This window comes from Vipera berus (genome assembly GCF_964194415.1).
Source record: "Vipera berus genome assembly, chromosome: 4".
Lineage (NCBI taxonomy): Eukaryota > Metazoa > Chordata > Lepidosauria > Squamata > Viperidae > Vipera > Vipera berus.
Window position 1 is genome coordinate 41,464,074 of NC_138206.1, and position 26,216 is coordinate 41,490,289.

Here is a 26,216-nt window from a genome sequence, read left to right on the forward strand (position 1 = left end):
CGTTATTCTCCTTTTATTATTTTTAATCAGGAAAAGGCAAAACGAAATACCCTTTATTCTTCCTTTCCCCACCAGCCAGGTCTGGCTTCTTAGCCTTCCGATTTTTTTTCTGGCCATCTCGAAGCTCCCTCCTTGCATCCGTGGTATCCGCAGTTGCATTTCTTCCCGCCTTTTAACTTTTCTCTTGAGATCTACCGGTTACGTTTGTTTACTGGCTTGACCCTGCGTTTCCCCCCTCCACGTCTCATTTCTGAGACGGGAATCCAGAACGTCCTTCAAAACATTCCCTGCTTAAATAAGACTCAATGGGCAAAGATCTGTTGTTGGAACTGGTTGTGAGAATTGTAAGACATGTTTTGCTTCTTAATCCCACTCCAGTACAGGTGGACAGCATGTGCTTCTGATCAGTTACTGCGTCCTTCAAAATGTGTTGCATCTGTATGGTTGCAAAGCTGTTACCTAGTTTGGCAAGGAAAAAAACCAAGAATCCCACAGTTCAATTCTGAGCACTCCACTTGCCAGGGAACTGGTAGCTCACCACTCCGAGAAGATTGCCTGTCCTATTTTAAATTATTAAAAATTCTAAATATGGAGGTGTTTGATTAATGCAGGAAATGTAACATAGGAACCCAGAACTCATACAAGTTCAAAACAGAATAGTTCTTTTGAGTAATATACTTTCAATCATTAGCATAGTAGTAGCCTGAAGCAACCTCTATATAAAGGTGCAAGATCAAGATGAAAGCTGGAAAAGATGTCTAGGCTGTGTGCAAACAAAAGACTTAGCAAGAAATTCACAGCATTTGAATCCCAATGAATAGTTCTTTAAGTGACATTTTAGGCTTTATCGTATTGTGTAGATCTAAATGGGACTGGGTTTTGGTTTTTAACCCAGCTCTGTTTTGTTATAAAATCTGACTAAAGGGATCCAAGATGGCATATTTATGAAATCTACCTAATATGAATCTGACATTTAAACAGATAGATAATGCATTCAGAAAACACAAACCTATACATTGATTAATTCTTTAATTTGAATTAATCTTGTGGACATTCGTAATGTTGCAACCATTAAGAAATTAATATGGAGAAAAGAAAACATGAAGACGTAAGTACAGTTCAAGCCACCGTACCCATCCCAGAAAAAAATAACTTCTTTTGCAAAAGATGCTATATTTTACATCTGGGATTACAAGTATCCCTACTAATATACTGCTCCCTGCTCACATTATTATTAAATTAAATCAGTAATTGATTAAACAGTATGACAAGACACTTACGACTTATTACAAATTGTTTAAATACAGCTAGCAGGCTGTTTTTAGTAATGACAAAATAAGGAAGAATTAAGGTAATCCTCAATTTACAACTACAATTGAACCCAAAATTTCTGTTGCTAAGCAAGACAGCTGTTAAGTGGGTTTTGCCCCATTTTACGACTTCTTGCCAGTTATTAAATGAATCCCTACAATTGTTAGTAACACAGTTGTTAAGTGAATCTGGCTTCCCTGTTGACTTTGTCAGATCTCAAAAGGTGATCACATGACCCTGGGACACTGCAACTGTCATGTCAGTTGCCAAGCATCTAAATTTTGATCATGTGACCGTGGAGATGCTGCAATGATTATAATGTAAAAAATGTCACTTTTTTGTGTGCTGTTGTAATTTCTGACGGTAACTGTTGTAAATCAAGGACTACTGTACTTGTATCTGATTACAAGCTTTCCATAAGTCTTCAGTAGCTTACTTTAAAATGATGGGCTTCCTGATGAATTAAGCTGTATCAGGGATATATCAGTCCATTAGTCAAAATTCAGGATGATTTCATTAATAATTGATTAGTGATTCACCTAGCAATTATAACCCACACCGTGAGGTCAATGTGACACTTTTGTGGTAAGTAGACATGAGTAACAATTATCAAGAAATTTTTTAAAATGCTAGGACTCAGCAAAATTTCCATCCCCTTCTTAATAGAATTTTACTGACCACAATATAAAATGGAATTCACTGTCTGCCATTATCACTTAATATACTGCAGTAAGTAGCAACAATATGCTTCTCTCTTTAGTTTATCAACACAGAGAGAGAACTTCCATTGGTTATAAGAACAATCCTGCTCTTCTAATTTCAAAATGTCCATAAGCCCTGATTGGAAGTGGGGTTTGTTTTGTTTTTTACAGTTCAGTTTTCAAAGGTCTGGGCAGTATCTCATTATAGTTGCTCTTCCGTTTTACTTTATACGTCAAGGCTTTAGAATACTCCTTTAGAAGTTGATCCCAGTAACAAGAGATATCTTCCATTTTCAAGTGGTCCATGATGAACTGGCGACCCCTAGGGACCAAACAATCAAGCAAAGAAATCAATTGCTTTTCTAATTCAAAACTCAATTTTGAATTCTAATTCAAAAGTCAATATAGTCAATTGCTTTTCTAATTCAAAAGCTTAAATACATATCTCGGCTATAAAAAAGAAAAAAGCTTAGCAAATCATTATGCCTCTTCAGAAAACTATAATAATAGTTGGAAGGGACCATGGAGGTCATCTAGTCCAACCCCCTACTTAGGCAGAAAACCCTATACCATTTCAGACAAATGGCTGTCCAGTCTCTTCTTTAAAATTCCAATGTTGGAGCATTCACAGCTTCTGGAGGCAGGTTGTTCCACTGATTAATTGTTCTAATTGTCAGGAAATCTCTCCTTAGTTCTAGGTTGCTTCTCTCTTTGGTTAGTTTCCATCCGTTGCTTCTTGTCCTGCCTTCAGGTGTTTTGGAGAATAGCTTGACTCCCTCTTCTTTGTGGCAACCCCTGAGATATTGGAACACTGCTATCATGTCCCCCCTCATCTTTCTCTTCATTAAACTAGACATACCCAATTCCAGTAACCATTCCTTATGTGTTTTAGCTTCCAGTCCCCTATTCATCTTTGTTGCTCTTCTCTGTACTCTTTCTAAAGTCTCAACATCTTTTTTACATCGTGGTAATCAAAACTGGATGCAGTATTCCGAGTGTGGCCTTACCAAGGCATTGTAAACTGGTATTAATACTTCATGTGATCTTGATTCTATCCCCGTGTTAATGCAGCCTAGCACTATGTTGGCTTTTTTGGCAGCTGCAGCACACTGCTGGCTCATATTTCAGTGATTGTCCACTACGACTCCGAAATCCCTCTCACAGTTACTACTATTGAGCAAGGTACCACCTATAATATACCTGTGGATTTGGTTTTTCTTGCCCAAATGTATAACTTTTTTCACCACTGAATTTCATTTAGTTAGATAGCACCCAACATTCAAGTGTGTCAATATCCTTCTATATCTTAAGCCTGTCTTCTGGAATGTTGGCTATTCCTGCCAGCTTGGTGTCGTCTGCAAATCTGATGAGTTCCCCATCTATCCCCTCATCCAAATCATTGATGAAGATGTTGAAGAACACTGGGCCCAGAACACAGCCCTGGGGCATAGTAGTAAAAATAGTAGTAATAAGTCATTAAACTGTAATTTAATGACTTATTCCCAAAATTTGAGTGCTTATTTAAAAATCAAAGCCAGACTTATACATATAACTTGAATTGATGTAGTCTTGGAAGTGCCAGCTGCTGTAAAGAAAACAGAACAAACCTCTTCCAATTGCGGAAGTAAACATTAAATGACGTATAATTATCGGTATTAGAACTAAACATCATTTAAAGGTCTTCCTCCAGCAAGACATAAACACATCCTAGCAATTATTTCTAAATTTATATGCCGTACAAATGCAGGTAGTACTTGAGCTACATGTACACATCACTTGGCTCCCCACTGCCACTGTCAACAGAATTCCTCAGGTTGTTAGGCAAGGGCACACTCAAATCCAAATCATTCTGGGCTTGGTCACTCTTAGCCCTGAGCTTCAGTTCTTTCAAAGTAAGAGACTGCCTCTCCTTCCCCTAACTACTATTCCCTACCACCTCTGCCCCTTTTTTGTTACCCTACACCACGGGTCGGCAACCCGCGGCTCCAGAGCCGCATGTGGCTCTTTGAGCCGTCTCCTGCGGCTCCCAGCCGCCCGGTGCGCGCGCACCTCTTCGAACGGGTGGAGGTGCGCGCGCACCTCCCCAAACCTTTGGAGAGGTGCGAGCGCACCTCCGCGCAAACGGGCAGCGGCGCCGCTCTTTGAGAAAGCTGCTGCGGCACGTTTGCAGGCTGCCGAAAGCGGCAGCTTTGCAGACGGGCCGTCGCCATCGCGCAACCGGGAACCGGTTCCATCACACATAAAAAAATGGCAACCGCGCACGTCCGCACATGCGCAAGAAAAAACCATTTTGCGCATGCGCAAAACATTTTTTTGCGCATGCGCGTGCATGGACACACGCACGTGGCTCCCACTTTTTTTTATGTGTGATGGAACCGGTTCCCAGTGGCTCTTTTCCTTTTTCAGGTTGCCGACCCCTGCCCTACACTTTGCTTTGCAAGGTGGCAATCATCCCCAGGTTGGCCCAGCAGCACAAAGCTGAAACTGCCCCATGAACTGCCCCAACATGTGCTCTGAGGTCTCTACTGTCTTGCGCGCTCTGCTGCCCTAGATGACCTTCACCATCTTCTTGCTCCTGCTGCTGATGAAGAGTTCCTGCCCTACATCTTTCTAGGGTAGCTGCTGGCTACAGGAAGCCAGTTTCCCCTGGTCTCTGGAGGAAATGCACGATGCATGACCTGGGGAAGAAAGCCTTGCGTTGCCGGCAACTGCCTGGTGAAGGAGCATGCTTTATCAGGAGCAGGAGCAAGAAGACAGTGGATGTGCAGCTAGGGTGGCAATGCCTGTGGAACACAGAGGGCCAAAAGGATGGATGGGGGAGATAGGCTGGTCCCCTGCACGTGTAAGTGCAAGCAGACTGCAGAGTACCTGAGTTTTGATCATGTGATCATAGGGGCGCTTCAAAGGCCGTAACTTTGGGGACTGGTCATAAGTCCCGTTCTTTCTCCTGTAACTTTGAGCTGTTACCGAACAAACAGATATTAAGGAAGGACTATCTTATCTGTAGACATTTTTGCAATGTTCAAACAAATTACTAAATGTAATCTTGGGAAAGTCTTATAGACTTTATTATCAAATCTATTTTATACCAAGGAATTCCTATAATTAAAACAAAGCATAGCAGTAATAAGAGCTTACCTCTCGGAAATCCTTTGAGCAACATCATCATTTTCTCTTACAAATTCCAATAGCTCCCTGAAACATATATTTGGTATTTTAGTATTTGTTGGATATAAATCAGAAAATGTTAAGTTTCTTAAGACTCACTTTAGGTAGAATAAATATGACCAATCTCGTCAGGGGAAATCTGTTATGTTTAATTGGTTGGGTTTGGTGTGTGTGTGTGTTTTTTTACTTGCTATTTATGTGCTTGTTCATTTGTTGGAGCTTTAATTCAACAGAACTCTAAACCTTCCTTGAGCAAAAGCATTACAATACAACAACAGTACAATAAAATACAACATAAAATAAAAATAATGCAATAAATAATTAAATAAAGAAGTTAAATAAACAAATAATTGTGTTACTAAAAAAGAAAGGAAGGACATCAAGAATAAAGTATCAGTCACAATCCATATAGACAATTGGCCTCCTGCATATATATACGGTATGTTTTTTTTTAAATTTTGCCTTCAATTAAAAAAATAAATAAATTGTAGAGTACAAAAATAAAGGGGAAAAGGAAAAGGAAGCAAAACAAATGTGTGTGTGTGTGTATACACACACACACACACACACAGTTTATGAGTAAACACATACAAAATCTTATACAACAGTTTCACTGAAAGATATTTCATTATAATCATCCCTACATAATCTGTGTCTACAAACAACTCATTCATAAGTCACAAGTAATATCAGCTCTTCAATCCACTAAGCAATTGGAACCATACATTTATCATTCCAATGTGAAGGTCAGTCAAATAGAATTGGGCAGCTGTGAAAACCAACAACCAATCCAATAATTATGTCTTAGCAGTAATAAGGCAGCAGAGAATTCAGTTTTGTTGTCTAGCCATCATTTTCCAGCAGTGGATATTTAATTTAAAAAATACGTATGCATAAAAATACTAAACCTTGCCTTAATGTTTTATTATTGTATTGTAGAATTTTTCCAGAGTACAACCATTTAAGGGCATGTTAAACATGTTTTAATAGCTTTATTCCCAACTCATCTCCAACAAAAATATGATTTACTCATTTCTTTTCTGTCTGAAATATTGGTTTTTTAACAATTAAGCTTTAGTTTTATTTTAAAAAATTAAGTTAACCTAAATATCTAAATTTCATATGGACATTACACATTACACTTTCACATTATTTAAACATGGAAATTGCCAATTCCTTATTCCAATCAGTTTTTAAAATATGCCAGACAAAATGATTGATCAATAAGAAGGCTTATAAAAATAACTATGGATTTTCTGTCTCATAATATTTATTGATTATTTCTAATAATTTAGGTTTGCCTGAAGCTGAAAATGCTGATGGTCCAAATCAAGATATCAAAACATCTGCCAATGTAGGTCATTTTTGGGGAAGATGTATAATATATTGTTCATGATGGCAATTAATCGGGATTTATTTATATGTAAACATATATACAAATAAATAAAAACTATATATAAATATTATAATAAATTAAGTTAAAAACAGGAATAAAATAGGCCAATAATAGGAATTGGCATCACTATAGAAAAGGTTCTCAAAGTGCAGAAATAAAATAGGAATAAAATAGTTAGGCCAATAATAGGAATTGGCATCACCATACAAGGTCATAAAGTGCAATGTCATGTGACTGCAGCTGAGTGACTTGTTCTGGCCATCCTGGGTGCCAATGTTAAGCAAGAACTGTGAAGTTGAGGTCATTAAGCAAGGAACTTACATGACTGCAACTTTTGACTTCCTGCCAGCTACTCCATTGACTTTGCCTGTGGGAAGCTGGAAGGGAACACTGGAAGTTGTGACTGTGGCTTGCTGAAATGCTGTTATCGTGAGCTGGGTGCTGAGTGCCCAGATCACAATCACGTAATTATGGAGATGTCACAATGTCTAGAATTCCAAGGACCAGTTGAGACTACCACTTATTCAATGCAGTTTTAAGTTTGAACGATTGCTGAACAAATGCTGGTTAAATGAGGACCAACTTTAACTGGAAATCCCTTTTATAGCAATTAAACTCCCATCGATAAAAAATAAGATTTCACCTAGACTCAATCACATAAAAAACAATTTAATCCAGACTAAACCATGCAACGCATTCTGTATAATTCTACCTTTGAAGGCAACCCATGTATTTTAATTCAACTATCTCTGCCTCATTATGGATGACTTTGTCAGATATGATGCACAATCCTGAATAGTTTTGTAATATTAATGTTTTACATAGAAGCTATTAATACACACAATTAAGCCACAGCAGTTTTAACATCTTACCTTACATTAGAAAGATCAGACTGAACTGGGATATAGTGGACCCAAGGTTTCAGTTGTGGATAGAAGAATTCTTGCCAATCTTCTCCAACATGAAAGACCAAAGAACCACACAGGAAAAGGTGTTTGAAGCGAAAACTGGCTGCTACTCCTCGAAAATTGAAGAGGTATCTTGTATTTAAAGAAAAGGGGGGGGGGGGGAACCCAAACACAGGCCTTAAAATATGAGTCCTCTCCAATAATGAGCATATTTATATTTACATTATAGAAAGGTACATTTATTTTACTCTTCTACAACGTGAAAGTTTGGAGTATAATCTTAATGCTATATGATAAAAGATGTTCCATTCAAATATTGCCACAGAGGCTGAAATTAGAAGCAGTAAACCCAAAGTTCAGGAGTTTAAATCAGGGGTGTCAAACTCAATTTCATTGAGGGCCGCATCAGCATTGCAGTTGCCCTCAGGGGCCGGGTGGGTATGGGTGGGCGTGGCCTACTGGGTGGGCGTGGCTAGAGTGCGTATGGCCTACGGGTGGGCATGGCCAGCTCTACATCGTTCGCATCAAGGGTGCCTATGGGGGCCTGGGCAGGAGTGGGACAGATCTGAGGGTCTCTGGCAGGAGGAGAGTCTCTGGGCCAGGGCCCAGTGGGGGCCGTTCCCTCACTGTTTCCAGGATGGCTTTGCGGGCCGCATGAAACCACTTCGCGGGCCGGATCTGGCCCCCGGGCCTTGTGTTTGACATGTCTGGTCTAAATTGTTGCATCTTCTGCACTCTTTTATCTGGATCTAATCTTTGCTCTTACCGAGTCTATATAAATGAACACACCATGAAACATGTATATTTCAGCTAAAAGTGCACTAACATCTTAATAACCAAACTGGAGCTAAAAGAAAGTGGAAGGTTACATTCTGTCAGCAGAAGGAAACAATCTCCAAATGAAAGAATTCCCAATTTCTATTCTTAGCAATGTTTTCCTCTTTTCAAGAGATGCCATTTAAAATACCAGCCTCTCAATAGCATCATTTTATCTTCTAAGCATATTACGTGAAAATTCTTGCTGCACAACTCCAAGGGCCTGAGATGACAAAATCCTTTTTTCTGAATATCACAGCAACTACAGAAAACCTAAGGAGTTTAATCATATCAATTACTTATTAATGCCAAATGGCATTTAGAGATTCCTGGAATGCATTCCTTGAAATACAGTAACACGCAGTAAACTGGGGATGAGGGAAATTCATAGCACAAAATTCAAATACAGAAGTAGAATATTTAGAAAAATTAAGGAATGCCTAATACCAATAGCATTTACCGTATATGTTCCTACTTATAAAAAGAATCAGGACACAACTAATTGTCCAGCTTTCACTATGAAGGCTCAAGTTAAGGCAAACAATTAAAATGGCATTAGCAGCTAAGGGTTAATGGATGGGAATCCTGATCTTCAATGCCAATGTAAACGCTAGGTCTTCTGATTTCAAGGCTACTGTTGACATGTGCCCCATGAATTCCATGACACTTGCTTTCAGATATTTATACTGAACTGACATGCATTAGATATTTATTGAGACTGAATCAAATACTTACTTGAATTTACAATGGTCTACCAGCGGAACTTCTGTTGCAGGTGGTCTCCCAAGAGTATCCTTTAAAAAATGTTTTTTTTAAAAAAAATGTTTCTAATCACCTTACTAATAACTTTAACAGAAATGCTATACAAAAAGATGCAGTAATACACATTATTCCTATTTTTTTTCCAATAGAATATATGATTAAAGTTAAAAGTTCTCTTACTATAAGCCAGAGAATCTAAAGACTAACTACCTAAATATTCAGCTCATTAATTTTCTTAGACTGCAGTCATATACATGTTTTCTTAGAATGCTCATTCATTTTTTCCTTTCAAATAAACATTTGTTCACATACACAAATGCTGTGTATTTTTTTTATTTCACATATGCAACAAGCTGTGGTTTTCTTTAATCCATTTTCCTGTCTTGCACTGATTAGAACTGCCATATTTAATATGGGTTGCTTATTTACTCAATTTATATGCTAATCCATTTTTGTAGACTCTGAGTCTACATGCCTCAAGTCTTCTCATCATTTTCCATATAAATAACTGCAGCTGTGAACTGTTATTTTCAATACAGAATATTTCAGAATACAAAAATAATTATAAACCCTTAGGTTCTTAAACTATGCAGAATTCCTCTTGACCTAAATGTTAGTTCTGATATGGTCCTCTTTCTTTTATATGAGATCCAATACTAACACTTTTGTAGAGGACAGTACAAATTTGCAAATAAACTTAGAATTTTACTATTGATGCCAATATGCATCTCCAAAAATAGCTTTGGCTTATTTGCAGATGGGTTTATCTACAAATATAAATAGTACTATCTTTTTAAAGTACCCATATTTGCTATATATATTCATGCATAAGCCCATCCATGAATCAGTGGATCAATGTATTTTGATTAAAATGTTTGATAAAAATACCATAAAAATGTGGTTGGATATGTTGATGGGTGGCACATTTTTCATGGTATTTTAGTTAAAAATGGAGGGTCAGCATATAAGTACATGGGCTTACAGGTGAACATATACAATGGTTCCAATCAGCTTCATGGATTAGTAGACAAAAACAGCAGATCCCAGTATATTCAGTCTATGAAATGTATTTTTAGAGACATACATAGCAGAAGCTTGGGGCTGGTGAGGAAAAAATGAATACTGTATGAAGTATTCATTTTTTTCCTCACTAGCCCCAAGCTTCCGCTATGTGTGTCTCTAAAAATACATTTCATAGACTTGAAATTGTGAGGCAGGACCACCAAAACCTTCCTAGATTTAAAGCAATTTTGTGATCTAGGTCTAAGAGATGGAAACACATCACTGAATGAGATCACATGGCAGTACTGGAACCTGAACAGACTGCTGCCCTGTGTTACATTATTTCGTCTATGTCAAGGGTAGGCAACCTCGGCTCTTTTATGACTCATGGACTTCAATTCCCAGAATTCCTGAGTCAGCTGACTCAGGAATTCTGGGAGTTGAACTCCATGCATCATAAAAGAGCCGAGGTTCCCTACCCCTGGTCTGCATATTAGGCACTATTATAATTAGAGATAAAACTCCATGACTATGGAATAAGCATGCTCAGTAAAACACTAGGAAAACAATTTCTGGTTTTCACAAATCAGAGGGATTATCATTTCTATTTAACTTACCTTCTATTGTGCCAAATCAGGCATCCTGATTTGGGGGGAAAATAGACTAAAATTCAATCAGCAAGAGATAAAAAAAGAGAAGTGGAATGCTCATAACCATCTCTTAGAACAATATATATACCCCTTGTCATATAAAACATCTTTAAAAAAACTTCCTTTGAGGCTTATTTCTTGAAGGTATGATTTGAAACCAGTCCACAAGCAATTCAAACACACTGGGCAGGTCAATGCTGGACTAACGAAATCCAGGTTGGTATGTAGGCTAGCATGATGTAGAAGTATTGGCTAGCATTAGGGTTTCAGAGATTTCCAGGGTCATTCCCACATTCCATGATATCAAGCCCCCTGTTCCATAATTGCAATAGCACTTAGACTTATATACTGCTTCACAGTGCTTTACAGCCATCTCTAAACAGTTTACAGAGTCAGCATATCACCCCCAAAAAGCTGGACCCTCATTTTAGCAACCTCAGTAGGATGGATGACTGAGCTGCTCAGAATCTAACTCCTGGAGTGAGTAGTGAATTAGCCTGCAGTACTGCATTCTAACCACTGCTCCATCACAGCTCTTATAATCACAATTGCTCAGCTTAATCAACTGTACAGTGGCTGCTGGAATAATCAAATTGGAAGAGAGTGATACAATTTATTGATTTACTTATTTATTTACTGAAGCTTATATACTACCCTAATCAAAAAGGACTCTGAATAGCTTACATTCTCACTCTGTTTGGGGGAAAAATATAATACAACAAAGAAATAACTAAGAGCAGAAAAAAAATATTGAAAACATGTACCCTGCTATACATGTATCAAGAGCATAATGCTGTATTTAAAGCAGCTTTCACATTTAAATATAAAATCAGTTGTAAACCACATATTAAAGTAAGTCTTACAAGTCCAGTGGGAGTAGAATAAAATATAGCTAAAATATACATTTTCTTTCCTTTTCAATAGAAAATCTTGAAAGGTATTAACAATTATCAATATTAGAAACTTTATCTCACTTCATAATGGGATTATTTTATCAGAACAATCAGAATAGAATAGAGCTGGAAGGGACCTTGGAGGTCTTCTAGTCTAGCCCCCTGCTCAAGCAAGAGTCCCTATATCATTTCAGACAAGTGGCTGTCCAGTCTCTTCTTAAAAACCTCAAGTGATGAAGCACCCATAACATCTGAAGGCAAGCTGTTTCACTGTCTAATTGTTAAGAGAAAGGAAAAAAAAATAATAGTATTAATACTAATAGTGATAATACTATTTTAATAGTATTCAATAGTATTTACTTTTTCAGATTTCCAAGCTTGGTTCTTAGTGTACTCTGCATCAACAAGATCTGGATTCTCTCGAGAAAGAAGAATGAGGGGATCCCGCTCTGCACTTGTCCTACCACAGAAATTACACAGAACTCTGTTAGAGTGGCTTTCTCCCACTTGGCACTTTTCAAATACATTGGTCAATAAATCATATAATTCTAAAGTGAGCAAGTGAAAATTATAACGACAATCCACTGGTTTTCTGGGACTCTGCTTGGAGAGATCAGAATGTCAAAAACTCTTTGACTAGTATTAGTGTCTCGCACTATTAGTTGGCTCCCAACTCTTGGCAGGTCCTATGCTAACACCTGTTTTATGTTTTATTTTTTTTATAAAAGATTTACTATTTTTTTAAAAAAATTAGTCTTTAATGCTTAGTAAGCAACATGTTTTAGGGACGTGGTGGCTCAGTGGGTTAGGATGCTGAGCTTGTCGATCAGAAGGTCGGCAGTTTGGGGGGTCGAATCCCGAGTGCCGCGTAACAGAGTGAGCGCCTGTTACTCGTCCCAGCTTCTGCCAACCTAGCAGTTCAAAAGCATGTAAAAATGCAAGTAGAAAAATAGGGACCACTACGGTGGGAAGGTAACAGTGCTCCGTGCGCCTTTGGCGTCTAGTCATGCCGGCCACATGACCACGGAGACATCCTCGGACAAGCGCTGGCTCTTCGGCTTTGAAACGGAGATGAGCACCGGCCCCTAGAGTCAGAAACGACTAGCATGCATGTGCGGGGGAACCTTTACCTTTAGCAACATGTTGTCTGGGTTCAGATATTTAACATTAACTTCTTCAATATACATCTGTTCAATACTACACAATCCAGTATTTTTTCCCTGATCCTCCTTTCTTCTCCATATTTTTTTCCATTTTCCCCTCATTACACCATTACAGTTTTTGGTACTGTTAATGTATACAGAGTTAAATATAAGCATCTTCATCATATTTTACTCGTATCATACAAATAACAATAATATCAATTAAAAAACAAGTAATGTGAATTAATCAATATCCTGTTTTTTGTGCTCTTGTTAAGGTTTGATTTCCCATCAGTATTTAAAATATCTTTATCAGTTATGATTTTCTCAGTATTAATTACATTTATATAGCTAAAGGTTTTATTCAATCCTCCTCTTATCTTCATATTTCCCATATCAAAAGAAAAAGAAAAAAAATGCTATCTTAATTCTAAATCATATCTTTCATTATAAAACTCTAATTATATCTAAGGGTCATTTGTTCTTTTAATCTTATTCGAACAAGTATTTAAACATATATCCCCCTCTAAAAGGTCAAATCTTCTGTTTTTTAAATCTGACTCTCACTTTCTTTCTTTGCAAAGTAGCTTTCCAAGCCAGGGCAATTAGATCGCCCAGGATTTTTCTTTCTATTTTTGTAAAAATTGCTTGGCATGAGGAAGACAATTTAGGTAGGATATTTTGGGGGGAGGGGAGGGGATTCCGCCTATTTATATTCCTAACAACTCCCAGTTACTTTCTCTCTCCATTTCTCTTTTCATTCCCTGCATCCCAAGTTGTGAGATTTCCCCTAACAGCTCTATATTCCATTTTTTAAATTTTTATTCCTTGCCATCAGATATATTTTGCAGACCTAAGGGGTAAAAGGTCTTTTGCATTTTCACTGTTATAGCTAAATCTTGCAGTATTTTGTTTGTATATAGTCATTTATATTTCCCTTCTTTTATCTATTCCATCTCTAAATCCATTTCCTTTGTTTCGTCTTCTGATTTCTTGATTATTTGTTGATACTTTGTAGTCGTTATCTGGCAACTTTCTAGTTGTAGATTTAATTTGGAGAGTTGCTTGCTTATGTTGTCTATATTGTTTTTGGTTTCATTATGATTTCTTTTTATATCCTCTTTGCATTCAACAATTGTTTGGTGAATTAGTTGTAGCATATTTCTTTCTGAAAGGTGTTTTGTTTTTTCTTGAGGCATCATTCCTGCAGATCCCCTAGTATCACCAGTCTCAGTAAGAGTAGTTCAAAGTTTCCTCTAGTTTTCTAGTCTTTATATGTATCCTTTATAATTCAATAGATTCCAAAGTATAGGTTCAGTCCTGAAAGCAATATTTTATAGTAATACTTTGTCTCAAGTATCCAAAAATTGTCAATTAGGCAAGGTTGTAATCCACAATGCTCAAAGTATTCAAAATGTTCAACCTCTCTGAAAACAGCTCAAAAGTCTCTCCCAGCCAGGCTTAGTCCAAGGTCAAATTTTTCTTTGTCTCCCACTAGCTCTTAAAGTTAAAACTCCAAGCTCGGTAGGTATTTATAATCCAAGAAGGTCAGGATGATAAGTATGCCAAAATATTTTACTTTATTGCCAGCTGTTTTTCCAGGTAGGAATCACCAAGCAGACAGGAAGCAAATTATAGCGCTAATCCACCACTAGATGTCATTCAAAATCCATTTTCCACTCTTAAAACAAAGGATTGATTTCTTGTATTTCGCCTCAATGTTTTTTTAAGAGAAAATCTTAAGAGTTATCTCAGTTCTCAAATTTATCAAAACTGTAGCTTTATATTACTTCCACTTCAGTATTGTATGTTTCTGTCCCCCATAAAATTAAAACACTATTTCAGTTTACATTCGGAGTTTTTTAGCTTCTTGAGAGCCTTTCCCAGGAAATTCAGTTGTAAAATAGTAAAGAAAGGATCAATATTCTCACCCAATTCCTAACATACTGGTACGATGTATTAATCACTGCTTTTTTCTTCTTCGGTTGTCAGCAGCTAATGTCTGGCCACAGGAATGTAGCCAGTCTTTTTCCCCTGCTGGTTTGGAGGGCTTTCCTTGGATCAAATAGAAAGACACCCGTCTCTCCATGATCAACAAGCCACCCCTCCTCTTCATCACCTCTTCGTGGCGATTTTAGGTCCCTTTTAGGGCTCCCAGCAGGGCAAAATTGGATGCAGAAGGCAGAGCCCTGCCTTCCTGTGTCCTGTCCCACCGGGATGCAAACCGGAAGCCATCACACCTGTTTTATTTTAATTACAGATGGGTTGTTCAATGGCATCACAGGGCATATTACAAAAATATGGATGGTTGCAGTGTTTGGTTTGCTCTTTTAATATCTGTTTACTGGCTTGACTGCTAAATTGTAAGTCAATTCTACTGGATGGAATTTTGTTATATTTTTCTCTCATGACCTAATGATACAAATAAATAAATATGACTGCTTCGAATACTATTTCTACTGCTCTCCCCCCCCCTTTTTAAGTAGCATTTGCTAAGTAACAAAATGTATAAAGCAACATGAGAACATTTTACAGTTCTCTGGAATCCGGAGAAAAATCTGATGCATTTCAATGGCTACTTCTAAAACAAAATGATATCATTCACACACAATATAGTAACCTAAATACTGAGTTAATAACACATAGCAGGCCTTGGCTGCTTTTAGGAAAAAGGTAAGTAGATCTGGTTACTATTTGGATTAGAAACACTAATAATTCCCAGTTATTAAACTAGGCATCATAGTATTATGTAGTAAAAGGATTCCTGAACATAGCAGTAACAAAGCACTGATGCCAAGAAAATAACAGAGATAAGTCCACGTATTCCCCAGGACCTGATATCAACTCAAGGAAAACATTGCCTTTAAATGCATATATTTCAATTGGACCAATTCAATTTCCCTGAGCAAAGCAGTACAATAGAATAATTATTTACAAGATTAGGACTATCGAAGTATCAAAGTCCTTGAAAGGGGGGAAAAATGCTCACCTGGATCCTCGAAAATAGGCTTTGGATTTTTTTTTCTTCCAGGGCCATTTTTCTGCTGAGCTAAGAATATTTTGATAAATACACAGAATTAAAATACTGACATACCAGGTTTTTTATTCATTTACTTGATTCTCTTGATCTAGTTGCAGGACTTCTATGGTGAACAAATCATACTTTTGTTTATATTTATGCAGAAATATTGAAAATTAAAAAGGGAACACAAATTTTTAAGCACTGATGTAACTCTTGATATTGCTTTTCTGTTTACTTACGGCTCATTGGGTGGAGATTAAATAGAATGGCAAAAAGAGAAAGAAAGCAGAGGTTGCTGCATTCGGTCCCAGAATCCAATTTCCAGCATCATCTACCAAGGAAATGCATCCACCAAAGAAAAACAGATCTTCATCTCTGCATCTGAATTCCCTACTGACTTTCTCAAGTTTTCTTTCCTTTCCCCCCTTGTGCTAACCTCTTTCTCTCGATCTGAAGCACAATTATATCACTTTAGATGAACTTGACCAACATGCATTTCTTCTGAATTATACAGTCTATAACTAAATGCCTGCAGCTTTCTTTTAACAAAGTATAAATCATTGCTCAATGAAATCTCAGAATGAGGAACTGGTGCACATGGCCCTATTACAATGCAAATTTGGATTCTCTTTTATTTTTAAAAAAATACAACAAAATTATTCTCTCCTCAGATTACCTTTGGAGGTTTTCTCTCATTAGGTCCCAACGCCCAAGGCCCGTAGGATATATTGGCCAAACAGCTGGTCCCCCTTCCCAAAATGTCCAGGCAGGGTACATAATATCATAGTATTCTGAAGTCTTTGAGAGAAAAAGGAGAGCAAAGCGTGTTAGTTCTATCAAAATGTTTCATTCATACAAGAGATTCAATAAAACATGGTATTTGTCCTATCTAACGTGACTGATGGATAATAGCTCTCTGTTCACTCACCTTGCTAAAAGATAAAACAGGCACTCTTGGTTTCATAAATTTGGGCACCTGGGGGTAGTCCCTCACATTGATGACCATCTCCATATCAGGAAGGTTCTGAATAATTTCTAAGATGAAGTGCTCAACTCCACTACATCTGTAGGCAATCAAATATCAAAAGGGTATCTATGAGTAGAGTAGACTAGCTGCGTTTACCCATCATATTAAGCCATGGGTTATTTCAACCAGTTTTTTTTTAAAAAAAGACAAAGTCAGCATCACAGATGACCAAAGCAAGCAAAGGAGATCACTTGAGCAATTGGTTTTTTTTCCTTTCCTTTTTTAAAATGTTCTCGCTGAAAGAGGTTTGGACAGAACCCAGAATAAACCAGGAAGCCCCTAAACCAGAGCAAGAATGTAACTTGATTAAATTTTAGCTTTATAATAAAGATAGTATTGACCTATAAGGCGTTGGTTTCTTAGTCTGATCAACCACGAGGGGCTGACACTGTCAACAAAGTAGAGTTCCAGTATTTCTGGTGCTGTCTCCTGATCTGATCGATCCCCAAGGCTTGAAAGAGGTAAACAAATGGTGTCCAATTTATTCATGCTGTGTTTATGTCATTTTAATTAGCATGAATCTAAGCATATCAGGTTATGTTTTTATTTTATTTTTTGAATAGTAGTTAACAAGCATTTACTCAGTAACATCCATAATGCCTGGGGGAAAAGAAAAAAATGTTTTTCAAAAGGAGATAAATTTATCACATTTATTTAAAATGTGTATACTTAAAAATACCTTCTTTTTGAACATTCTCTTCAGAATTTGGAACAGTGCCCATGTATATAGTGCACATACTAATCTAACCAGTGTCAAATATCAATAATATAAGTTCTTCTACTGAAGCTCTTGTATAAAAACTAAAGTAAATCTATCTGATTTCCATGCCTCCCATTTCTTTTCCTTTACAGCTTTACTAAAATCACTATTTTAAGCTTCCTTGAAAGCCAAAGTGTGTATTTCTTAATTGCAATAGGTTATAAATTTTTGACATTTTCCCATTTGGTTGTTCTAAATAGTTAACTCTTGTATTTTCAAAGGTGCTATAAGGGCGAATTGCTAAAATTCTAATCTCATTAGCAAATAATGGTTAACGCTGTTATTAGAAAAATTGCTGATTGCTGCTCTATTTGTTCTTTATTTAGAGGTTCCGTCTTATTATAAAAATATTTATTGCTTAAAGATTACTTCTCGTAATTTTTTTCATAACATATTAAACGTACCATCATTCATCTAACACAGGGGTCCCCAACTCCCAGGCCACAGCCCAGTACTGGGTTAAGGCTTCTTGGGGACAGGGCCGTGCAAGCAGCGGGCGAACATGTGAAGTTCCATTTACAGAAGTGGCGGGTGCACGCAAAACTATCCCCCCTCCCATTACCACTACTATCCACAGAACTGGAAAGGTTGGGGGCCACTGATCTAAAAAAACATAACCCACTCAATTTGCAGTCCTAAATAATCTTTCAAAGAGTCAAGATTTTCACATTTTGCTAAATATCAGAAGAGGTACACACCTCCTATCCTATGGTAGGATGTTCCATAAGAGGAAAAATGATTCATCAAAAATAGGATGAAGCCAAAGTGGTTAAAAGAAAATGTTAAAATGGACTTAATAACCAGATTGAGATTAGGATAAAAATTACACTATTCCAGTGACAGGAATAGATGGAATCATTGTAAAGAGATCAGAACCTGGCCTAAGCAGACCTCCCGGTTAGACTACTGCAATGCTCTCTACATGGGGCTGCCCTTGAGGACCACTCGGAGGCTTCAGCTGGTGCAGAATGCGGCCGCGCGAGTTTTGATGGGAGTCTCCCGATACTCCCATGTAACAGCTCTCCTCCGCAAGCTGCATTGGCTTCCGGTTGCCCTCCGGGTGAGATTCAAGGTGCTGGTGATGACCTATAAAGCCCTAAATGGCATGGATCCGGATTATCTTAGGGAGCACCTGCTGCCAGCATCAATTTCCCATCGTCCTGTGCGCTCCCACAGGGAGGGCCTCCTTGGGGTACCGCCAGTCAGTGAGTGCCGGCGGGTGATCACCAGGGGAAGGGTGTTCTCTGTGGGCGCGCCTGCCCTGTGGAACGATCTGCCTGTGGAACTCCGGACCGCCCCCGACCTTCTTTCGTTTCGCCGGGACCTAAAAACTTGGTTATTTGATTTATCTGGCCTGGACTGAGGGGTATTAATTTTTAAACTTTTAAATTTTTAAACTTTGGGCTACTAATTGTTATTTAATCTTATTTTAATTCTATTTTAACTCTTATTTTGTCTTTTAACTTTGCCCTGTAAACCGCTCTGAGTCCTTCAGGAATAGGGCGGTATATAAAACTAAATAAATAAATAAATAAGCAGAAAAAACAACAGGGAAGCATCATACCATTAACTGATAGTATAAAGAGTGCTTTTTGTTTTACTCCCATCATAAAGCACATAAAATAAAGTCACAGGCCTCTGACAATCAAACAACTGTAAGTAGTAATACTTTACAATTATCCTTTTCCCTCAGAGGTATTTATTCCTGATTTCTTTTACCTTTTAACCCATATCATCTCCTTGCACAACTAAAGTGCAGTGTCAATATTGATTTCTCACAAAAGCAAATCCAATTTCCACATTTCAAGCAAGGCAATACAAAATTGGTTAGTTCCCTTACATTAGAGTTTGGCCCTTTTGAACACTTTCTGCTCAATGACCCATAAATTAATGGGGCAGAAAGATTTTCTGTTTCTCTCTCTTTCTCTATTTGAGTATGCGATTGACGGATTTTATATCTCACCTTGCAGGGAACATGCAATCATGCTCCCGGTACAACTTCTTCTCAATGATCTGATAGTGTGTCCCAAGCTTTCGACTGATTGCTTCTGAAAGCAACACCTCAGAGATTCCATTTTGAAAAGGAGCCAAGTCTTCTTCCCTAACTCTAAAGTGAGAGAGATTGTTAAAACATTGCTAAACATACTTGAGGTTAGTGTAACAACAGTTAACAAGAAGGTTAGGAATGTCACTGCGTTTTTTATGTGTTTGTCAGCAAGCATGTTGCAGTCTGCTCTGCAGCTGTGCTGTTATCATTGTAACCATGGTGAGTGTCACATGTTCAACCATGTTTTGGTTTCATGTCTGGTTCTACTATTGTGTGCGCATGTCCAAACAAAGTTTTGCTTCTTCTTTTTCTTTCTCTCTTTGCTGTCTGGTGAGACAGAGCATGTAGTCAGTTAAGAGTCTTTCTTTTATTTTCTGATTAAAGTTTTTACAGTAGAATATGTTTCGGGTTTTCTTTCTTTTACCTGTTGTTCACCATGCGTCAAATGAACCACGGTTCATCGACTTATGATAAGGAGTTTTTGATTTACTCCTTTGACAAGGAATATAGTTTTGCATGATTTGAAACCAGCCGTGCTAGTGGGCAAGATGAAGTAGCAAATGAAGCAGAGGGCTCAATGGTACCTTCAGCTAAATGCTAGTATAGATAAACAAATACAGAGCAGTATGTCATCATGTCTCCACAGTGCCACCATCATGTATTTGCTGGGAAATTCTTTTTTTAAAACTTTAGGTTTTGTAACTGGTGGCACCTTCTTCAGTAGCAATGACTTCAACCAATTTTTTTCTACACCTGTTCATTATTCTTACACATTAGACCAGCATTACTTTAGCCCAGAGGTCCCCAACCCCCGGTCCGTGGACCAATACCAAGCCGCAGCATGCCAGCAACCAGTCCGCACAAAGAAGCAAAGCCCCATTCGCGGGATGCAGGCAGCACACAAATCCACGCCCCCTCCGTCCGTGGAAAAACTTCTCTCCACAGAAATGGTCTATATTCATGCTACTGGTGCCCAAAAGGTCGGGGACCTCTGCTTTAGCCCATTCCTATTCATGAAACTGCTTTAACTCATTAATATTTGGGGAAGGCATTCCACAGCTGCATATTTCAAATCATGCCAAAATATGTTAATTGGATTAAGGACTGCTCCAAAATACAAAATTTCTTCTACTTCAGCCATTCTACTGTAGATTTTATAACCAAGAGAAACATGGTATAAATAAACTTTCAATGCTTCTTTGATTTTGCTTAATATTAACTGAACCAGAGAACTATTACTGGTTTAATAAAATCCTGGCTTAGGACAACTAAGCATTTTTCATCCTATATGAGCAGTGGCTGGGACCCACTGATCCCTTGAGGCTCACTTAAATTGATTTATTTTACTGCTGTTCTATTTTGCTCTTTTCCAATTCATTCTAAAATGTTTCTGTACTGAACTATTTTTTAAAAAAGTTGCCATTATGAAATTGTATTATCTTTTACAGCAAATGCTATAGATAATATGTACAGTTGATGTATTTAAATATGTTTTTATGCTTTCAAGAGAACCTCTTTGGGGCGTCACGTGACGTTGCGAGTTTGACATGTGTGGTTTATAGAAAATAGTATAAAAATTAAAGCAATTGTGCAGTACAATCTCAAAATAATTTACCAAGGTATAATTAATAAAGGTATAATTTACCTTTAAGGAAAAGATATTCAAAATGAGTATGATACAGAATAGATTATTATAAGAAAGTGCAATATTTTATTTTATCTGTGAGTTTTTAAATAAATTAAAATATTTTATTCTGTTATTATTGAATATATACTTCAATTTTCTGTTTATTCTAATACTCAAAGTAACTTTAACAAATAAAAATGCAAAGTATAAAATATAATAAAATTAATACAATTACAATAAAAGTTAAATCAATAATTAACAATTAAAAGCTTGGAACAGAAATGATTATCTTATCCTAAATACTAGACAAATCTGGGACCTGGGGAAGCCCAGGTTTCAAGAATATATTTTACTCATTTATCATCACATATGCTAATAGTCTAGAATGTCTCAGGATCTTGACCCTCTGCACAGCAAGGAGATATATAATAAACTCAAAGGTTGCCCAACTATGGTGAGCTTTTGCAAATATGGTTTCTGAAGATTATTTCTTCAAACTAAACATGATGAAAATGATTTAACTAAGGTGGAAGCAAATGCCTCTGAACTCTTCCTCACAATTACATGGGGAAAAGGGAAACTAAATCTTAAATACTAAATCATGATTTCACTTGTTGACAAAATCGTAATTGTTTGTTTATATCATAATTACTGGATTCACACAAATTTCTAAGTGAATCATGTTACAGTTAGTGTATTGCATAAAACCATGCTATAAATGGAAGGACTGGAGGTCACAACTACACTGATATTCCACTAAGATATGGTTTAACTAAAGTTTACTTAACTCTAAGCAGGTTTTGTAAGATACTAAACCAAAAATCAATTATGACAGCAACATATGAGAACTCTATATTCATGTAATTTACAGAAATACAAAGTAACCGGACCATTTCCACTATGTTAAAATATACATTTTATATAAACCCAACCAGGGCTAATAGTTGCATACAAACTCAGCTAATTTGATAAATAACAATGAAGTTCTTAATGAGTAAACAGGTAATCAGAACACAAGTCCTGGGTGGAACCATCAGATACCTTTGTTTTACCTTTGATAGCACTCACAGTTATCTTTCGCACATGGCCTGTAGTCCTTCACGGCCTCATCAATTTGAACAAGGATTTTTTCCCAGCGTGCATCTAAAATTTAAACAGACAATTTTGCAAATGTCATTATTTCCACTGTGTTGTTGATGCAGGTACTGCAAGGTTTTCATATACAGTATGTTGTGTGAATGCTGTGCTTGCAACATGAATGGAATTGGATTTACACTTTTATGATAAAAGTATTCACATTTTCCTCTAATAATACTTGTTCCAAAGTATGAAAGCATACAAAATCCCCCAAAATGATTAAAGTCTTTCCCCTTAAATTATACAATAACTGCAGGAAAATATATTATGAACTTCTTGTTAAATACATCAGCTAAGTATATTAAAATGTTTGTCTTGCAATATTTTTAATTAAAATTAATGTATCATTGTATCTCTTTAATTTCCTTTGAATCTTTAGCACATTGGGTATTATTTTCACTTTTCCCCCCTTGAATAATAATGTATTGTTTTTCATATAAACTGCTCTGAGTTCTGCTAAACATGAGTTAGCTGATGTTAATTGGATCTGAAGAAAAAGAGGGACTTGCAAACTAGAGAGATAAGATATAAAAGTCATAGTTATAAAAAATGCCTCTAAATTATGGTTTAATTCACCTGCATGAATGATAATTTATTTGCACAGTATTGTTTTGATTAACAAGTTCAACGTATGGCATAAGTAGATAAGATGTAGGAGCAACTGTCACTGACAAGCCAATGTATTTTTTAAGTTTGTCATTTACGCAGTGACCATGCAGTGCCACAAATTCTTTTCTGGCATCTACAGTTATGCCCACAGAATGATGTGGTTTTAAATGCAATAGCACTCAGGTAGCATTGATCATGTGAATAAAACTTTTGTGGTGACATTTTTATATTACAAATAATGCTGCATTACATTATTCTAGTCTTATGACATGTGGGACTATATAGTCCAGAGTCAACATGGTCAACATGAGCTGGGACCATAGTTACCAGATATTAAAGGCAACCAGTGAGCAGAAATAGCTTCAGCTCCATTCTACAATGTTCAAAAGGGGGGGGAGAGAATATACTCCAGCAATAATTAAATTACTGCTTAAACAAACTGCAGGTGCAATTTTACCTGGATAAACTTTTTTTCCATTAATTAATTGCAGAAAATGCAAAAGTAGATTTAAGGGATTAGCAGCACTCTACACTTGATTCGGAAAAGTTGCTTCAGAGGTAAAGAACTAGCACAGGAAAAGATGCAGCTACGCAAAAGGGACCTAGACGTGTTATGTCAAACACTTCTTTTGGAATTGAATCAAAGTGCTGCACAGTCCTAATAAATTACAAAAGCAAATGCTATCATACTGTTTTTATGATTAAGATTCCTCAGTCTGTTTTCTAATATACAAAAAAAGTAATGCTTCCAGATGTGTGAGAGAAACTCCTAGAATTCGTCGTGATGCCAAAGATATCTGATAAATTGTAGGCTATCGGGTCGTGGAAAAATCTTACAATTTAGTGATTTCGTTCGGTAAATTTATTTTTATTTGCAAAACAGTATAATATTGAGAATAGTTAAAGCGCGTTAGGAAACAAGCTCTAGATGAATGTTCAAATCTCTGGCAAATAAAAAAAGAACCCCATAAAGGAATACAATATGATATTGGCCTCTGAACAATGAATGACTGATTCCAGAGAGTAAAGAATGAGATGGTGCAGAAAGAACTCCTGGATCCCATAGATCAGCAAAATTGTATCGAGATATATTTCTGTCCCATTTGCTTCCAATCAGTGAAAAATCATCCTAATAACACTCACCTGCTGAGCCACTTCCCCAGCACACAGTAAACAGAAACAGAATAAAAACATGCAAAATCCCAAGAGATAACTGCAGACGCCGCATGGCGCCCAACGCCAATCTACAACTTTTAACGCATGCGCCCACGCATCCTCCCGAATTTCACTCGAACCGATTCATTGAAAAAAGGAAAAGCCGATTACACTAGCCCCACCCCCATCGATAGTAGTTAACACGCAAGCTCAGAAGTGGTGTCCCGCCGCTGCCGCCTTGGTTTATGGGGTGTGTAGTTTATTAACAGGAAAAGCTGTTTTGTGTTTAGCATCTTCGCGCATTGACAATAGAACCGTGTTAATGCCACATTCTAATATATATAAAGATGTAGATTATGTCCCACTGACAGTCATCTTATTTCAAGCAGACTCGGTGCTCTCTTCCAAACAGAAAAACTTGTTGATATCCAGATGGTTTGTGCTGGATCGGCCTTCTGGGCTCAATGATTGGCTACTTGAGCTTTGAAAGCTCAAGTCTGATGTAGGGAGCAACCGTGGGAGGAGTTAATGCACGGTTGCATTGGAACCGCCTGTTAGAAAATGGCCTCCCGCCCCGGCCCGATGACGCCACTTATTGTCCCTCAGCTCCCGAGCTTCCTCCAAATCTGTGCTGGGCTCCGCAGCTCCACGCGGACTAAGCTGCTGGAGGACCTCATCCGCTAAAAGGCACAGCCAACTGCGGGAAAAGATACCTCTGGAAGATCCAGAGGATCTTGCCTATTTATCGTAAATGGCAGGGGTGAACTTATAATTTGCATTGGAAGACTTGTATGGAAACCTAATTCAGTGTTTGTTAATCACTGTCCGGAGCCTAAGAAATTTGCAGGGTCACATCCATGCAGAATATGTATTAAAGACAAGCTTTGTTGGACAGCCTATTTTAGCCTAGTCTACGGGTTAGCTGATCTGCAACGTTATTATGTGAACTCGAAAAATGTTGGGCGGGGGGGGGAAAATCACGATTCTGTTAATCATGGGTGAGCTGCCCTGCAAATATAGCACATCAAGTTGCCCAAGTTTTCTTTGTGCAGTTAAGACGACGCGGTTTGTACACAGACTGGAAGAGGCATGGGTTAGTGAGAACAAAACGGGATTAAAATAATCCAAGAATCTTTTTTCGTAGGTAGTCTGTTGCAAAACAGAAACATAAATTGTTGGTCGTTGCATTAAACAATGCAAGGGAAAGCTCTGAAGCATGATAATTATAATAATAAAATACGTAGAGAGGAAAATTGGCAGCATTGTTTAAAGTGAATGATCTCTCGATGACCCAAAACCTTGATCTGAGGAAAAATAGCACATATTTAATCTCTCTGCTATTCTGCTCAAATTGATTGCCAGATAAAAGTCTCTTAACAGGCTAAAGCTTGTATTAGTTGATGAGAAATGCACTCGGTTATGTAACAGAATAGAAGAAAGGGAAATAGCATAAGATACTTTTCTGGGAAGATTTTCAAACAATATCCCTATAGTAGATGTACATTCATCAGTTGCAATCAGCATTTCAAATGAGAAGATTGTCTTTACTGTGACTTCGTAAGCACTGCAGTTATTTTAGATAAACAAAAATAAAACTTTCCCCACAAAGATAATGCAATTATCTAAGTAGGAGTCTGATTCAGAATATATTCAAAACACAATATAGAAGTGTCCCAAACCTTCAGGAATTTTGAAATGGGTCAGATGTGAATCCTGTGCAGATTGACAATATTATTACATTCACTATAATGCACCACCATTTATTTATCAAATTTATATGCAACCCTTCTTGCCTAAGTGAGTCTGCATGTTTTACAAATAAAAGTCATACAGTCATATAAAAGAAACAGAAACAAAGTGAAAACAGAAGTAAAAAGAGGTTAAAAAGTTATAAATTTTAAAAGGCAGAGTGTCATCAAGCCACCAATCAATCCTCAGGATTACATGTCACTCTTAGATCCCCAGGTCAGTGGCAGAATTAGATCTTGATGCTCTTCAGGCAGGCTAGCATCTAATCTGAGGACAAGATATTCCATAGGGCAACAGAAAAGGCACCTTTCCTAAACCCTGCCAATCAAAATTC

General features: G+C 37.3%; 1 protein-coding gene across 1 annotated transcript; it reads right to left on the reverse strand.

The window, feature by feature from the left end:
- Positions 1–1,026: 1,026 nt before the first annotated feature.
- On the reverse strand, positions 1,027–24,206 carry POGLUT1 (protein O-glucosyltransferase 1; the record flags this gene model as incomplete). The annotated part of the gene is made up of 11 exons (XM_081327761.1): positions 1,027–2,334; positions 5,151–5,207; positions 7,449–7,616; positions 9,036–9,094; positions 11,968–12,067; positions 15,739–15,798; positions 16,448–16,569; positions 16,700–16,835; positions 19,522–19,665; positions 22,285–22,375; positions 24,122–24,206. 11 exons carry the CDS (start codon positions 24,204–24,206, stop codon positions 2,178–2,180), a joined length of 1,179 nt encoding a protein of 392 aa, XP_081183887.1. The 3' UTR covers positions 1,027–2,177.
- Between the last annotated feature and the right edge of the window lie 2,010 nt (positions 24,207–26,216).